At 38.5% G+C, this 17286-nt stretch overlaps 1 protein-coding gene across 1 annotated transcript in view; it reads right to left on the bottom strand.

Annotated features, from left to right (window-relative positions):
• Nucleotides 1-17286, bottom strand: part of GARS (glycyl-tRNA synthetase) — a 53711-nt gene that overhangs the window by 18416 nt on the left and 18009 nt on the right. Inside the window, exons 3-9 of the mRNA XM_027539451.1 lie at nucleotides 16505-16607; nucleotides 15342-15483; nucleotides 13810-13898; nucleotides 13304-13380; nucleotides 7625-7770; nucleotides 5073-5222; nucleotides 1114-1276 (exon numbers count right to left, since the gene is read on the bottom strand). Coding sequence (XP_027395252.1) covers nucleotides 1114-1276; nucleotides 5073-5222; nucleotides 7625-7770; nucleotides 13304-13380; nucleotides 13810-13898; nucleotides 15342-15483; nucleotides 16505-16607 — 870 coding nt within the window. The remainder of the gene's footprint in view (nucleotides 1-1113; nucleotides 1277-5072; nucleotides 5223-7624; nucleotides 7771-13303; nucleotides 13381-13809; nucleotides 13899-15341; nucleotides 15484-16504; nucleotides 16608-17286) is intronic.

The following is a 17286-nucleotide window of genomic DNA, read 5'->3' as shown; positions in this document are numbered from 1 at the left end:
ATACCTTCTAAATCTACAGTACTGAAAATGACATTCACAACAATTACCCTAAGGAATGGCATATATTCCTTCTGAATTAACAAAAGTCGTAAGACATGCTGAGGGGACTTTAATGTATTCTTATCCACTGAAATTTGCAAACCCCATATAGTATAAATCCCTTTACAACTTTAGTACAGAAGGGTTTTAGAAACTGTCTAGCCCCATCTCCTACCACCTGCAGGGCCCTTCTCTGCAAAAGGGCTGACAAATTATCACTCAGCCTCCACCTGAATATTTTCAGACAGGAAGCTCATTGTTCCCAGGGCAATTCATTCCATTATTAGGCAGCAACTACTGTTACCAAGTTTTTACTCACTCATTTCTCTAGGCAAATAATCATAGGGAAATTCTATTATATGCAAGCCCTTATCCCAATTGTTATGGGTAATACAGAAGAGTTTAAAATAGAAAGGGCTTGCTTCCTATGAGTCAAAATGTCTCCCCAAAAGAAGTCCATATTGTTAAAAGTCAGATTGATGGGGGACTTCCCTGGTAGTACAGTAGTTAAGAATCTGCCTGCCAACGCAGGGGACACGCGTTCAATCCTTAGGCCGGGAAGACTCCAGCTATGGTGGGGCAACTAAGCTGGTGCGCCACAACTACTGAGTCCGAGCTCTACAGCCTGCAGGCTGCAACTACCAAGCCCTCACACCACAACTACGCAAGCCTAAGACCTACAGCCGTGCTCCACAGCCAGAGAAGCCACCACAATGAGAAGCCCACGCCGCAACCAGAGAAAGTCTGCGTGCAGCAATGAAGACGAGTGTGGCCAAAAAAAAAACAAAAACTGATGCGGTACAATTCAAACCAACAAATTTTTTCCACATGCCCTGCTAAATTTTTTTTCATGTTAGTCCCAATGGCCCACACATTGGCATGTTCAGGTAATTCCCTCCCACTATAATAATACTGTGTAATAAATACTGTAAAAAAAAAAAAAAAAAAAAAACCCACATACTGTATCAAATAAAGTGACTGTCAAAATATTTTATCATCCAGTACACAGAATCTGCTGAGTGCTGAACTCCAGGAAGAAGTATGCTCTAAATTAAGTTACCTATGGAATCTTACCTGTTCAACAGCATCTCCCAGGCGCATTTTCCGAGCAGACTGTCCGCTGACCTGGGCTTTCGCTGAATACAAATAAAGGTAGAGGTCTGCCACATTCTGGAACTTGGGATGGTCTTTCTCACTGGGATCTACAAAATGCTCAATTTCTGCCATTGTGAATTCTCTGAAAGCAAAAATATAAAGGATAAAAGTGGCACACTCAAAAAAAAATAAACAAAGCCTTTATTTTAAACTTCATTTAACACTAACACAGAATGATACGGAAAATAGTTGTTAAGGAACAGATTGATACAGTTTTTTTTTAAATTAGGAAAACCCAGGAACTTCCCTGGTGATCCAGCGGTTAAGACTGCTTTTCAATGCAGGGATGTGGGTTCACTCCCTGGTTGGGAGTGATCTTGATCTTGATCCCACATGCCTCCTGGCCGAAAAACCAGAACATAAAACAGAAACAATAATGTAACAAATTCAATAAAGGCTTTAAAAATAGTCCACATCAAAAAACAATTTTTAAAAAATAAAATTAAGAGAATCTGAGCAAATGTCAGACACACACACAAAATGAGATACTGCATAGTGCCTTCCAAATAAAATGATTTTCTTTAAAGCACTGGCAAGTCTTTACTAATGTACACTAAATGAAGTGCCTGATACTTACTTTTCAAAGAATGGGAATTAAAAGTGAATTTAGCTTTTATAATAGTCTGATTTCTTCCTTTTTATTGCTCTGAACAAGTAAATGACTGATAATGGCACCATACAGCTGGTGTCTTTAGAGTAACAGCTTCCTAAATGATGTGTTATTCAAGGCAGAGGACACGGCATGAATTGAACAAGCTAACATCAAGCAAACTGCATAATGATGAGATAAATATGCACATAGTAATGGTTTCCCAAAAAGATTTCCCTGAATGGCAATTTAGTAGCTATTGGGGGGGAATGTTTTAAGTTAATTTTATGAGTCAAAATCAAACCTCTCTTCTTTAAAACACACACACACAATTTACTAGGGCACTTCCATGATTATCTCAGATGTTTTAGAAGTAATGAAAAATTGCTTAAATGGGTCCTAAAAATACATGAAATGCATTGCGAAAGAGCTTTGATTTCTTTTTTACTTTTACTTTTTAATGTCATCTCTTATTCAGTCCAGCAGCACCTATACCTTAATTGCCTTTCAAAAGCTATCAAACATCTTCTGCGAGCACAGAAATGAGAGACAGACAGAGAAGCTTGATGTCTGTCCTCACAAAGCTTCCAACCAGGACAGCAGCAAGAGAACACTTAAAATGAAGGGCAGATCAATATAAGGACCCTGCCCAGAATCCCCAAATAATCAGCTGCCAAAGTCTTTCCATCTGTTCTGTCAATTAATCCAAGCTCACAGACAGGAGATGGAAATCAACACCAACACTGACTGTATCAGCTGTCTCTTGTCTTTGAGTTCAGAGACTCTACCTGGAACTGTGGAGACAAAATAGTCATCAGACTAGAAGACAGAGCCAGATAATCAAAATGAAATTTAATTAAAAAAAATTTCATATGAACAAATGATACTCCCCACCTAAACCAAAGGGATCACAGCTATACAAAGACTTAGCCACCTGCCAATTCTAGGTCAAGAAGAAGCTGTAACATTAAACAAGCTGTAGCCCTGCTGCTGCTGCTGCCGCCAAGTCGCTTCAGTCATGTCAGACTCTGTGCAACCCCACAGATGGCAGTCCACCAGGCTCCCCCGTCCCTGGAATTCTCCAGGCAAGAACACTGGAGTGGGTTGCCATTTCCTTCTCCAATGCATGAAAGTGAAAAGTGAAAGGGAAGTCGCTCAATCCTGTCTGACTCTTAGCGACCCCATGGACTGCAGCCTACCGGCTCCTCCATCCATGGGATTTTCCAGGCAAGAGTACTGGAGTGGGGTGCCATTGCCTTCTCTGGGTCCTAGTCTTACCATGGAATAAAAACCATGGAGATACTGACTTGTGAAGGATGAATGGATTTCCACCCAGGATCCTGCAGAGGCACATGACAAAATCAACCAAAATCCAGAAAACCAGGGAATAAAATGGCAGGAAGCCCCATTGGACTTTCCTCCATTAACTCCTGGGACCGTTTGTCTAAACTGCTTTCCCTGTTTATCACTTTTTATTCCATAGGCTCCAAGTTTTGCCTTACTTCATGGTCCTTTATAATCATCCAACGGTTACTCTCTTTGATGTAAATCCTCTCCAAAACACTGGCTTTAGACAAGCTCAGTCTCAGACAGCTTACTCAGTATTCTGAAAGCATGCTTGCAGACACTTCCTTTTCCAAAAGCAAAAGGAAAAAAGACATGAAGAAACCCAGAAACTGAGAAATAAGACAAATTCAAGTCTGACGAGTTTTTCAATGTTACAATACCAGTTAAAATTTAGGACTACTTTTCATTTTGCAGCAAGGCTCAGCGGGTCCTCCCCATTCTACTTAAGTTGTACAAGCTCCTTCCTCATGAACTCTCCCTTTTCTAGACCATTCAGCTGAAGGGACTACAGGCCTGAAGATAAAGTCTGGTGAGAACATAGGAGCGTTTCCTCAGAGGGTGTCACCAGGACTCACAAGATTAGGCAGGGGCTTTGCACGCTCTGATAATTACAGGCGGGATATGCTATGCTTGATGCTTGTAATTACAGCAAGTAAGAACTGTAGTTCAGTTGGTAAAGAATCCGCCTGCAATGCAGGAGATCCCAGTTCGATTCCTGGGTTAGGAAGATCCCTTAGAGGAGGGCATGGCAACCCACTCCAGTATTCTTGCCTGGAGTATCCCCATGGACAGAGGAGCCTGGCGGGCTACACTCCATGGGGTCACAAAGAGTCGGGCACGACTGAGAGACTAAGCACAGCATGACAAGAAAAGAACAGCTGCTGGGGCTGTGGAAAATACTGTGGAGTCTAAGAAAGTGAAATTTACCAACATAGCCCATTTTTATATGAAATTTATTACCTTAAAATATCAGGAAGAAAATGTATAGAAATTGCAAAAAACCTAAGTCATAAATAGCTAACTCATAATGAGAAAAACATAACTCAGCAGTGCCAAGATGTCTTCCTGCACATTCTTGGATACATTGACAAAGGGAGGTTATTGGAATAGAGACAAGAGACTGTCTAAACTAGAGTAGACAGAAGCAAGCTTGCTAGCTGGACTTTCTGTCATAAAGGTGCCCCAAATATGTGGAGGAATACCAATTGGCTACTGAAACACCCTCAGCCCAACACCAGTAACACTGTCTGTCCTGGATGCCTGGGATGGCCCTCCTGCCATAACCCTCACCTCCTTCTTCCTCACCCTACTCTCATCTCCACCACCACTTCCAGGAAATGCCTGCGTCGACAATCAAGATCTTACCATCCTCAAAACAGAACATGAACAAGGGGAAAAGATCATTTTGCAGCAGCTGTGAAACGTCAGCTATTCACCCTTTCCGTTCAAACCACACAGTCGCTCAAAGCTGCCCATCATCCCAGAGACTACAACTGAAGGTAACAAACATAAAACAAACTTTTTTGGAGGATAAAAAGAAAGATATAATCATGTAAGAAAGGACTTCCCTGGTGGTACAGTGGATAAAAATCTGCCTGCCAATGCAGGGGACACGGGTTTGATCCCTGGTCCAGGAAGATTCCAAGTGGCGGGGAACAACTAAGCCTGGGCGCTACAACTCCTGAGCATGCACCCTAGAGCCGGTGCTCTGCCACAGGAGAAGCCGCCCCAGTGAGAAGTCTGTGTACCGCAACAAAGAGCAGCCCCTGCTTGCCTCAACTCGAGAAAGCCCGTGAGCAGCAACGAAGACCCAGTGCAACCAAAAATAAATTAAACAATGATGTAAGAAAGAAGAAAGCTGTTTCAAATCAGCAAGCCTTTGTTTCCACTTCAATGCAAAAGTCACTCACTAATTTCACCAGCAGAACACCATGGGTGGTACCTGACTCTGATCAGTCCAGATCGAGGGGAGATCTCATTTCTGAAAGAATTTCCAATCTGGGCAGCAGCAAAAGGCAACTTTCCTTGGTTGAATTCCAAAAGCCGTTTGAAATTCAGGAAAATCCCCTGTGCAGTTTCTGGTCTCAAATATCTATAAATTTAAACAAATCAGTCTGTTACAAAGGAAGAAATCATGTTTCCCAATAAATCTGAAATTCTAGATACAATTCCTAAAAGTCCTAAATATACTATTCACACAAAGCTGTATGGGCCCTAAAAATGTTTTAGAAATAGATATTTTCTATTCTCACACAGGTAACAGAGAAGGTATCAGGTGATTGGTATGGAAACACCACTGTTAGAAATGTCATTTTATTTCATCATTCCAGTGAATCAAAGATGACTTCTCTCATGATGTCTCTAAAACTTCGGATATTCTTCGGATATTCTCCTGATTCTCACTTACTTTGGAGGCAGATGACAATTTTAGATCCTTTTAAAAATGAAGTTAAGCATCCCTCTGCTGTTAACCCACATCGAAGCATAACCATGGAACTATTAATAAAAAAAAGCCAGTACAGGCTGACAATTAACATCAGAACTCACTCAACAAAACCATTACACCACGGCAGGCAATTTTCAAGGCTTTTCATATCATTTTCTTCTTTGTACCCAGAGACACAAAGAAACAGGGAAATCCAGAATGATCAAATCTTTGTAGTAGTTTGTACTTTCAGCCCAAGGCTGCTTCTGATTTTCTCCACATTTTAAAAAGACACAGTCACTCAAATATATCATTATAGCCATTGCTTTCTTTTCAATTTCACAGAAAATATTCTGTGCAAAATATCACATAAGAGAGCAGTCTCAAGAACCTACTTCAAAAGAAACGTTTTATAGAAAAAAATTTTAAAACAAAAAATAAAATTTTACCTTCTTCTCATTCTAATATACCAATTCTTTTTATTTTTTGTTTTTTATCCAAATATAAGCATAGTTACAGTTACTCTGCATATTTATTAAGTAGAATGTACTAAATTATGAATTCTTTCTTTTATGCTTTTCCATTTTATAAAAAACAGTAAAATTTTCTTAACAGTTGTATTCTACTAAAATAAACTACTATAATTTATTAAGCAGTCCTCAAATTACTGGATGAAAAGGTCATTTTTACTTTCAATTTATATACTCTTTTTTTGGGGGGGGCAAAGTAGTCACATTTATTTTCACATTCATAATAAAATCCCACTATGTTATTGCTTAAAGACACAGAGCCAAGAATTAGATGTTACAAACCTCTTTCAGAGCACAGGTTATCTTGAATTATCTTTTAAAATCCTCTTTTAAAGCAAGAATAGTTAAGGACATATTAAAACTAGCTGTTTTTTATTTTTTCACCAAGAACTTTACTGAACAACATTTTTGCTGTTTTGTTCCACTACCTTCTATCATTAATTAATACACTCTTGATAAGTATACCTTCCTTTCCTTTTGAATTCTTTCCTTAGATAAATTCACAGCAGTGGGAAAGCAGGTCAGAGGTCATGGCCCATTTTATGACTCTATATTAACAAAATGAAAGGCTCATCCTTTGCCTCTTTCCACAAAATATCCTGAATCAGCCCACTGTCTTACTCCAATAATACACTGTCACAGTTCATTTTTGTTATTCTTTACTCTCTACTCCAGGAAACATGACCTAGCTTTATCTAGCAAAACCTATCCTGTCTTACCCTAAAATGAGACCATGAGAAAAATATCTGAGGCTACGAAATGGAATACTCTGACTAAGTTTGCTAACAATGAACAAAGACTCTGGACATATAAATTCTGGATCATACTGCAAACTGTTGCAGGTTTTCTACTCTTATCTGCAAAAACCACCTTTTAATGAATCAACATGCTAAACGTAGCCTGTCCAATAGGGTAGGCCACTAGCCACACGTCTAGTGATTAAGACTCTGTTCCACCACAGGGGCCACAGGATCCATTGCTGGTTGGGGAACTAAGATCCCACATGCCATGTGGCATGGCCAAAAAATAAATAAATAAGTTTAGAAGTTCAGTTCCCCAGAAGCACTAGCCCCATTTCAAATGCTCATCGGCCACATGGTAGTGGTTAGTGGCTACCATATTGGACAGGAACAGCTTATAGACTATCTCCACCACTGCAGAAAGTCCCACCGGGCAGTGTGACCTACACTGAATGGTTTCTAAAGTCTCCCTCAACAAGTTCAATAGCCTTCAAAATCAATCTTCAACACTCTCTCCTGCCCTATGCAGTAATAACTATAAGAAGTGATGATTACAGACTTCTGTATTTATGCCCTCCCCCAAATGACAATATATACTGCAAAAAAAAAAAAAAAAAAAATTATACTTAGGAAGAATTAGAGGAAATAAAATTTTAAAATATATCATTATTTCTCCTTAATATATTTGTCTGTACTTCCTACTCATTTTTCAAACATTTTCCTTCATGGTTGATATTAATATTTACCTTTTATTACAAGTAGTTATAATAATATTACATAAACAATAAATGATACATACCCAGGCATGTTTCCTCCAGGTCCAATGAAGGTCTTAAACATTAAGTTAAAAGGCACTGGAGGGGAAAGATCATTTCCAGTAGTGGGAGATTTTACATTATAGTTTACAAAAAGATCTGCAAGTTCTTGCTGTCCATAGTTATCAAGCTAAAGAATACATCAAGAAAATGATTAGTGTAAGAGACTGAGAAAAAATAAGGCATAACAATAAAATATTATATTAAAACCCCACCCACCATTAAAATTCACCCAAAATAAAAATATCAGATTAACCTAATCTTCAAGATATCTATATTAAACCATACCCAACTTACATAGCTTACATTCACCAACAGAGAAATAGAGTGTCTTTGTAGGACTGACCTAAAAACGTGTACCATTTCACAATGAAAGATAAGGCAAAATATCTCTTTTCAATTATAATAGTTATTGGTTGGCAAGAATCATGCAAATAACTTTACACAATGAATTTTACTACTCTGTATACTTAAGAGTCAGGTGCACTTCCCTGTCTATTAATTAAATATCCATGTAACTCCTCTCCCATTAGACATTATGCTGCTAAGCTGCTAAGTCACTTCAGTCGTGTCTGACTCTGTGCAACCCCATAGACGGCAGCCCACCAGGCTCACCTGTCCCTGGGATTCTCCAGGCAAGAACACTGGAGTGGGTTGCCATTTCCTTCTCCAATGCATGAAAGTGAAAAGTGAAAGTGAAGTCGCTCAGTCGTGTCCGACCCTCAGCGACCCCACGGACTGCAGCCTTCCAGGCTCCTCCATCCATGGGATTTTCCAGGCAAGAGTACTGGAGTGGGGTGTCACTGCCTTCTCCGTTAGACATTATGGGAGAAGCTTGAAGGCAGAAGCTGTGTCTTATTCACTTCTGCATTTCCCAGTGCACTGCACATCCTATACATTGATGATCAATGCCAAACCCTCTAAAATGATATACGATCTCCAATTCAAAAACCTCGAATGACTATGACAAATCATCTAATAGTAAAGAATATTTAAAACTTAAAAAACATCTAATAAAAATAATTAGATAAATCAACTAATGATTTATGGCCACTCAGGATCAGAAAACACTGGGTAAATTGCCCAACTCCACCATGGATAGGTTGTGTGATTCAGGATCAAGTTCCTCCCTAACCTCTCTGAGCCTGTTTGCTTATCTGTAAAATGGGGAGAACAGACTTTACCTCGTTTCTTAGCCACAAAGAGTGAATCAATACCTTTTAGATAAACTATTAATATCATGCTTCATAAAGCTGAGAAGGAATCACAAGCATTAACAGATGCAGAAAATGCTATTATATGCTGAAGCAACAGATGGGCCTCTGCCCAGGAAATCCTTTGGGGCCATTTCAGTATCAGGCCACTTCCATGGGTTTCTAACACTTCACTGAAGATTAAATTGATAAGAATACAGAACTGACCCTTGAACAACACATGTAACTTACAGCCAGCCCTGTCTATCCACAGTTATTCTGTATCTGCAGATTCAACCACCTAAAAACTGTGTAGTACTGTAGAATTTACTACTGGAACACATCACAGTGTACATGGACTCGCAAAGTTCAAACCATGCTGTTCAAGGGTCGACTGTGTGTGTGTGTATGAGATATCACACACATATATGATATGGCAATCAAAATCAAAATCCAAACTGTTTTTCTGGAACATGTACCTGATGAAACAGAAAGTCAGTGCTCAAACTATAAATTCTGACTTAACAAAACAACTACTTCCTGTTTCAGACAATTTATTTGGAAATGAACGAAGCTGTTAAGATCAAAGACACATACACACAAAATCCCTAATAAATCTAAAATCCTGAATGCAAAAGAGAATAATTTAGGTGTAATCTGAGGTGCTTTTCATGTCTTCTTTCTAGTAAGGGTCATGTCTTTGGAAAAGGAAGGAAATGAGAAATGAGGGTGTGGCCGTAACAGTATCAAAGTACAAGAATTCATTTTCTAAGCCATAAGCAACAACGTGGAAGAAATGAGTTTCAAAAAAGGAATAAAAATACTTCACATGGCCCTAAATAAATTGGCAGATGAATCAATAGCCAGATTAAGAAGTTTTTCAATTTAAATGATGAAGGAGAAAATTTCTCACCTAATGTTGGGAAAGCCAGATACTGCAGAGGAAAATCAGTAGGTTTAAAAAACTCAAGGCAACAGTGGAGAAGTGTCCAGTATTTTCCATCAGGAAAGCAGTGTTAGGGAGTCCTCAGTTTAGTCGCTCAGTCATGTCTGACTCTTTGTGACCCCATGGACTACAGCATGCCAGGCTTCCCTGTAAATCACCAACTCCCGGACCTTACTCAAACTTATGTCCATCAAACTGATGGACCTTACTCAAACTGATTCCATCCAGCCATCTCATCTTCTGTCATCCCCTTCTCTTCCCGCCTTCAGTCCTTCCCAGCATCAGGGTCTTTTCTAGTGAGTCAGTTCTTCGCATCAGGTGGCCAAAGTATTGGAGTTTCAACTTCACCATCAGTCCTTCCAATGAATATTCATGACTGGATTCCAACATTCCAATATTCCAATGAATATTCACGACTACGATTGACTGGTTGGATTTCCTTGCAGTCCAAGGGACTCTGAAGAGTCTACTCCAACATCACAGTTCAAAAGCATCAATTCTTTGGTGCTCAGCTTTCTTTACAGTCCAGCTCTCAAATCCATACATGACTACTGGAAAAACCATAGTTTTGACTAGATGGACCTTTTTTGGCAACGTAATGTTTCTGCCTTTTAATATGCTGCCTAGGTTGCTCATAGCTTTTCTTCCAAGGAACAAGCATCTTTTAATTTCAAGGTTGCAGTCACCATCTTCAGTGATTTTGGAGCCCAAGAAAACAAAGTCTGTCACTGTTTTCATTGTTTCCCCATCTATTTGCCATGAAGTGATTTCACCAGATGCCATGATCATAGTTTTCTGAATGTTAAGCTTTAAGCCAACTTTTTCACTCTCCTCTTTCACTTTCATCAAGAGGCTCTTTAGTTCTTCTTCACTTTCTGCCATAAAGGTGGTGTCATCTGCATGTCTGAGGTTACTGATTATTTCTCTCGGCAATCCTGATTCCAGTTTGTGCTTCATCCACCCCAGCATTTGGCATGATGTACTCTGCATATAAGTTAAATAAGCAGGGTGACAATATACAGCCTTCATTCATGTACTCCTTTTCTGATTTGCAACCAGTCTGTTGTTCCATGTCCAGTTCTAACTGTGCTTCTTGATCTGCATACAGGTTTCTCAGGAGGCAGGTCAGGTGGTCTGGTATTCCCACCCCTTATAATTTTCCAGAGTTTGTTGTGGTCCACACAGTCAAAGGCTTTGGCATAGTCAATAAAGCAGAAGTAGATGTTTTTCTGGAACTCTCTTGCTTTTTTGATGATCCAGCGGATGTTGGCAGTTTGATCTCTGGTTCCTCTGCCTTTTCTAAAACCAGCTTGAGTATCTGGAAGTTCATGGTTCACATACTGTTGAGGCCTGGCTTGAAGAATTTTGAGCAGTTTGAACATTCTTTGGCATTGCCTTTCTTTGGGATTGGAATGAAAACTGACCTTTTCCAGTCCTGTGGCCACTGCTGAGTTTTCCAAACTTGCTGGCATACTGAGGGCAGCACTTTCAGAGCATCATCTTTTAGGATATGAAATAGTTCAACTGGAATTCCAACACCTCCACTAGCTTTGTTCGTAGTGATGCTTCCTAAGGCCCACTTGACTTCGCATTCCAGGTTGTCTGGCTCTAGTTGAGTGGTCACGCCACTGTGGTTATCTGGGTCATGAAGATCTTTTTTGTACAGTTCTTCTGTGTATTCTTGCCACCTCTTCTTAATATCTTCTGCTTCTGTTAGGTCCATACCATTTCTGTCCTTTATTGTGCCCATCTTTGCATGATATGTTCCCTTGGTATCTCTGATTTTCTTGAAGAGATCTCTGCTGCTGCTGCTGCTAAGTCACTTCAGTCTTGTCTGACTCTGTGCAACCCTATGGACAGCAGCCCACCAGGCTCCTCTGTTCATGGGATTCTCTAGGCAAGAATACTGGAGTGGGTTGCCATTTTCTTCTCTAGAAGAGATCTGTAGTCTTTCCCATTCTATTATTTTCCTCTATTTCTTTGCACTGATCACTGAGGAAGGTTTTCTTATCTTTCCTTGCTATTCTTTGGAATTCTGCATTCAAATGGGTATATCTTTCCTTTTCTCCTTTGCCTTTTGCTTCTCTTCTTTTCTCAGCTATTTGTCAGGCCTCCTCAGACAACCATTTTGCCTTTTTGCATTTCATTTTCTTGGGTACGGTCTTGATCCCTGTCTCCTGTACTGTCACGAATCTCCGTCCATAGTTCATCAGGCACTCTGTCTATCAGATCTAATCCCTTGAATCTATTTGTCACTTCCACTGTATAATCATAATGGATTTGATTTAGGTCATACCTGAATGGTCTAGTGGTTTTCCCTACTTTCTTCAATTTAAGTTTGAATTTGGCAATAAGGAGTTCATGATCTGAGCCACAGTCAGCTCCCAATCTTGTTTTTGCTGACTGTAAAGAGCTCCTCCATCTTTGGCTGCAAAGAATATATCAATCTGATTTCAGTATTGGCCATCTGGTGATGTACATGTGTAGTCTTCTCTTACGTTGGAAGAGGGTGTTTGCTATGAGCAATGCGTTCTCTTGGCAAAACTCTGTTAGCCTTTGCTCTGCTTCATTTTGTACTCCAAGGCCAAATTTGCGTATTACTCCAGGTATCTCTTGACTTCCTATTTTTGCATTTCAGTCCCCTATAATGAAAAGGACATCTTTTTGGGGTGCTGGTTCTACACTCAGCCTTACTTATTCATACACAAGGTAAAGAAAATCTTATTTCTTGGATGAAAAAAAAAAAAAAAAGCATTGGTTGTTTTTTTTTCCTCATCCAAGGAAGTAAATAAAATTTAAGAGATGAGCTGTGGTGGATTTCATGATCAAACATGGTGCTGGAGAAATACTTTGCTTAAAAGGATAAATGAGGTTAGAAATCAGCAACATTCACATACAGGCATGTGATCCTCCTGGGGCAAAGGTGTGCAATATTCATCAATTTTTAATGCAGTTTGTGGCCCCCCAAAAAGGATAAGAACTACTTCTGATATAGAAGGTATTTCTGCATTTGGCTAAAAGTCAGAATAGATGATCTCAACGCCTTCCCTAAAACTTGTCAACTTAAATACAAAACTAAAGGTCTACAGGAAAAGCAGGGGCCTGCTCCATCAGGTTCTAAGAACAGCACATAGTCATGGACAGTCCAATCAGAAGTAGATAAAGTGGCTGATGAGACAGCCTCACACAGATGTCTGCCCCAAATCTGCACACTGAACACTATCCATCCTAGACATTGTCCTGATTTTTGCTATTAAATCCAGAAAACTGGTTCCTGAGGAGAGAAAACTAATTTCATTTCTATTTACACTGACTTGCTAGTTTGGCAGAAATAAAGGGTTAACTATAAAACGCTAACAGAGAAAATAAAAACACAAAAACAGATGATATGAAGGACAGAAGGTAAGCTCTCCTTCTTTACTATTGTGACCAGGTCAGCACAACATGGAATTCAAGTCATCAAATGCTGAAAAGAAAGACAGCACCTACCTGGGTTATCATGATAACGTCTCTCAAGTACTTACCTGGGCCAAGACACTTTCCATCTCTGATTTCTTCTCAGCAGAACACTTCTTATCAGACATCAATTTCTGTAAATGAGCTGCAAGAATAGTGTTGTACATGTCAATTTTAATCAATGAGAAAAAAGGACAATGTACTTTTGAGTTCAACATTGGGCAGGTGAAAAAATGAACCCAAGGATAATGTTCTTAATTTATATGAATCCTATGGCTGATTTTACAGAGACAGTCATGATACTCTCTTGATTCTTTCGGTGACTTAGAATTTCTAATTATCTGTATGTATGTGTGTGTGTGTGTGTGTGTGTGTGTGTGTGTACATATATATATATATTTCCTTTTTTTCCAATAAGGGACTTGTTCTATATACTAAGATCTGTGCACTTTATTCTTTGTATATTATGTCCCAAGAAAAAAAATGTAAAAACTTAAGAGAAATGTTTAATCCAAACCCTTTGCTTTGATCAATCCTACTTGAAAAGATGTTTACCTGAGATGAAAAGCCATACCTTTCAATAGATGGTCAGCACGGAAACACTCTCCATTTTTTAAATCTTTCACCATGAAGTCAGCAAATTTGTCTACATGGCCAGAAGTCCTAAGTTAATACCAAGTCAATTAGTCATTTTCATACAGCTTAACTCATAAATTTTACCTTTTAAGACAATCTGCCATCTATATATTTATCCATAGCTTACATCTGTGTCTGACAGATTAAAGCTCCCTTATCTATTATGGAATATCCCATGGTAGATAAAAATGTGTGCCAAAGAAAATTCTTCCTTAAATCTATTCCTACCTGCTACCCAAGTTTTCCCTTCCCTTACGAAAAAAAATATTAACTAGATTATACTTTTTCACAAATTGTCAAGGTCTGTGCTACTTTTCAGTATCAGTTACTCCATGCCTATCCCATTATTATTAGTGATCCAAGCAAAAGCCAAAGCCATGGGGAATTTGACTAGCCAAGAATTTGTGAGAATTCGAATAGACACTGAACCTTAAAGAAAGAGTTTTCTGCCACTGAAACCTGTAGGGACACTGGTATTATCACTATGTGGCTCCTATTAGTGGAGCAAGTAGCTAAGAATAGGTTGTCTTGATCTTTGAGATCTATCATTAAGAATTCAACTTATTTTAATTGCCTGCATTATTGAGAGAGAGCCTAAAGTATACAAAAGGCTCCTCTGGTGACTCAGATGGTAAAGAATCTGCCTGCAATGCTAGAGACCTGAGTTCAATCACTGGGCTGGGAAGATCCCATGAAGAAGGGAATGGCTACTCACTCCAGTATCCTTACCTGGAGAATTCCATGGATAGAGGAGCCTGGTAGGCTATACAGTCCATAGGGTTGCAAAGAGTCAGACATGACTGAGAGACTAATACTTTCACTTTAAAGTTTATAAATAGCAAAAATTAGCTCTTTAACAGGCAATATTAAATGAAATGATGAAAAATAGTAACAATTCCTCTTTCAGTTTCATATCCTGAAATGAAATCCTGACCTGCTTTCAACAATGTTGGTAGGAAGAATCTAAATTTCTGCATTGAAACGTCAATACAAATAGCAGTATTTAATTTAAAATATGTACATAGCTTTGCCCAGCACTTCTATGAATTTATACTAAAGAAATCACCAGGATATACAAAAAATTCATCTATTAGGATGTTCAGTGCCATCAAAACTCAGAAACTAAAACTTAAACGCCTATACTTATGCACCAGCTAAGTAAATTATGCCACATCTGTAACAGAGAATACTATTCTGTCATTAAAAATACTCTTGAAGCTTATTGACATAATGTTCACCTATATTAGGTGAGAGAAAGCTCTGTGCTACTACTAAACACCACACTATGCTACTCCTAAACTTAAAAAAAAGGATAAATACCACATTTTAAATTGGCTATCTGTTGGCAATGAGTATATATTTTGTTTTTATTTTTCAGATTTTCACAATGAACATGGGCAATTTTTTTAATCAAAAAGTTACTTAAGTATATAAATTAAAGAATTTCAGCCTTCAAAGTAGAAATCTTACTTTAAAACTGGCTCAGGGGTAAGCATGGTACAATCAATCTCCAGGATCTGTTCCTCTTGGATAAAATGCTGCCTCCAGGTCTGAATAATATTGTTTTTTAAAGCACATCCAACTGGGCCAAAATCATAAAGACCACTAACACCTGCAAAATGAGAGGAAAATGTACTCTACCTTATCACTCTGAACAAATCAAAGTAAGAAGACATCAGAAACCTGAAAGGCTCACATATTCCCAAAAAATGTATTCAAGCCAACACTTCAAATCTCCCAATTCTAAAGAGTCTTATTTCCAACTAGCTGACAGATGTTTAAACTGAAAAGCTCTTATTCCATTTACTATTTCTGCATGTGAAGGTTGAAATTTCAAGAAGGATTAGAAAAACCTAAAAACAAAAAGAAGTTCCTCTTTATTATGCAAGAAACAAAATGAAAAAGCAGATTATAGTTTTCTGCCATAGAAATGAGAAAATAACTGGCTGCTTCAGTGGAATAACAATGATGCCCAATACCCCGTTCTCCAATTTATTCTTGGTATTTGGGCTACTATTTAAACCTCAAGAAATAAAACATTTAGAGATCTGCTCAGACTAAAAATCAAATCAAGTTTCAGTGGCAAAGTATTGAAAGTTTAATACTGTTGCAATAATCTCCGTTACTTATGAAAAAATATCAGTGAATTATATTTGTCTATATAAATTCATGTAGTGTTCAAAGGGATGTAGAAATTTATCTGCATAGCTAAGAAGAATGTTTTCACCTGGCAGTTGCCATAATGAATAATATTGGAACTAGGGTTTATCACTGCCCTGTGGGGAATGGCACAGTGCAGTTGGCCAGTGCTACAAATGGCCCTCTACTACTCCCAAGTCTCCACTGGGATTTTAAGAAGAGTCTGATATGTACATGGATACATCAAACACTGCCTACCCCTCCAATTCCCTAAGTCCTAATGGAAAAAAAGCCATCTTCAAGAATAAGGAGGGTAGAAGGAAATAAGAACTGGTATCATACCAAATGAGTGACTAAATAAATAAATGCAAGATATATATCCTCTGGTTTGCATGACCTGGTACAACGAGATATCAGTTGGCAAGTTGTGCTTTTCATTTAAGAACCATATTAAGGCCACTAACAACACATTTTTTCTTTCATTAATCCCCTACCTCCATAAATAGCAAAAGCTTGATCATAGAAAAACCTCCTCTTCAGGGTATCTTCCATTTTTGCTCTGTCTACAACATCATCTTTGGGCTGTAACGCTAGCTCCTGTAAGAGATTTTTAAAGAGAAAATATGTGATTGAAGGAGTGAGTGGGAATTTCAGTTTACACACCTAAATTTACTTTATTCCTCAGAATTCAATATAAAATTTATCAGACAAGATTTTCATACCCTTAAAACAATAGAAACCTTAGGGGTTTTTCCCTCTGAGTTACAGAAAAGACACCTTTACTTAATTATTTAGGAATATGTATGCCTATTCCCAAGATTATAAAACTAAGCTTACTTAGATGTAGATACTGATAAGCAGTATCTAAATTTTAGAGGATCACTGTAGTGAAATAGTGACTTAAAACTCCAAATGAGGAATTCTCTGGCTTCCCAGTGATTAGGACTGGACGCTTTCACTGCTGGGGCTGAATTCAACCCCTGGCTGGGGAACTAAGGTGTCACAAGCTGTGCAGCTTGGCCAAAAAAAGAAAAAACTCCAAACGATTTCATTTTAGTGATGTGAGATAATTTGAAAGGTTTGTGAGCAGGTATCGGATGAATAAAACTTTTCCTTAAAAGAAAAGATTTTAAAACAGTATAACCATTATTTGTAAATATAAAAGAATTCATCAAGAAGAACACAATTGCCTTCCAGGGAATTAATGGAACACAACCAGTTTAGGGTTTTTGTCTGGTAGGAGAAGGAGTAGGTTAGGGGGAGGAACGTGTTGTAG

Source organism: Bos indicus x Bos taurus, chromosome 4 (assembly GCF_003369695.1).
Source record: "Bos indicus x Bos taurus breed Angus x Brahman F1 hybrid chromosome 4, Bos_hybrid_MaternalHap_v2.0, whole genome shotgun sequence".
NCBI classification, from domain to species: Eukaryota; Metazoa; Chordata; class Mammalia; order Artiodactyla; family Bovidae; genus Bos; species Bos indicus x Bos taurus.
This window is presented reverse-complemented; position numbering and strand designations above follow the sequence as displayed.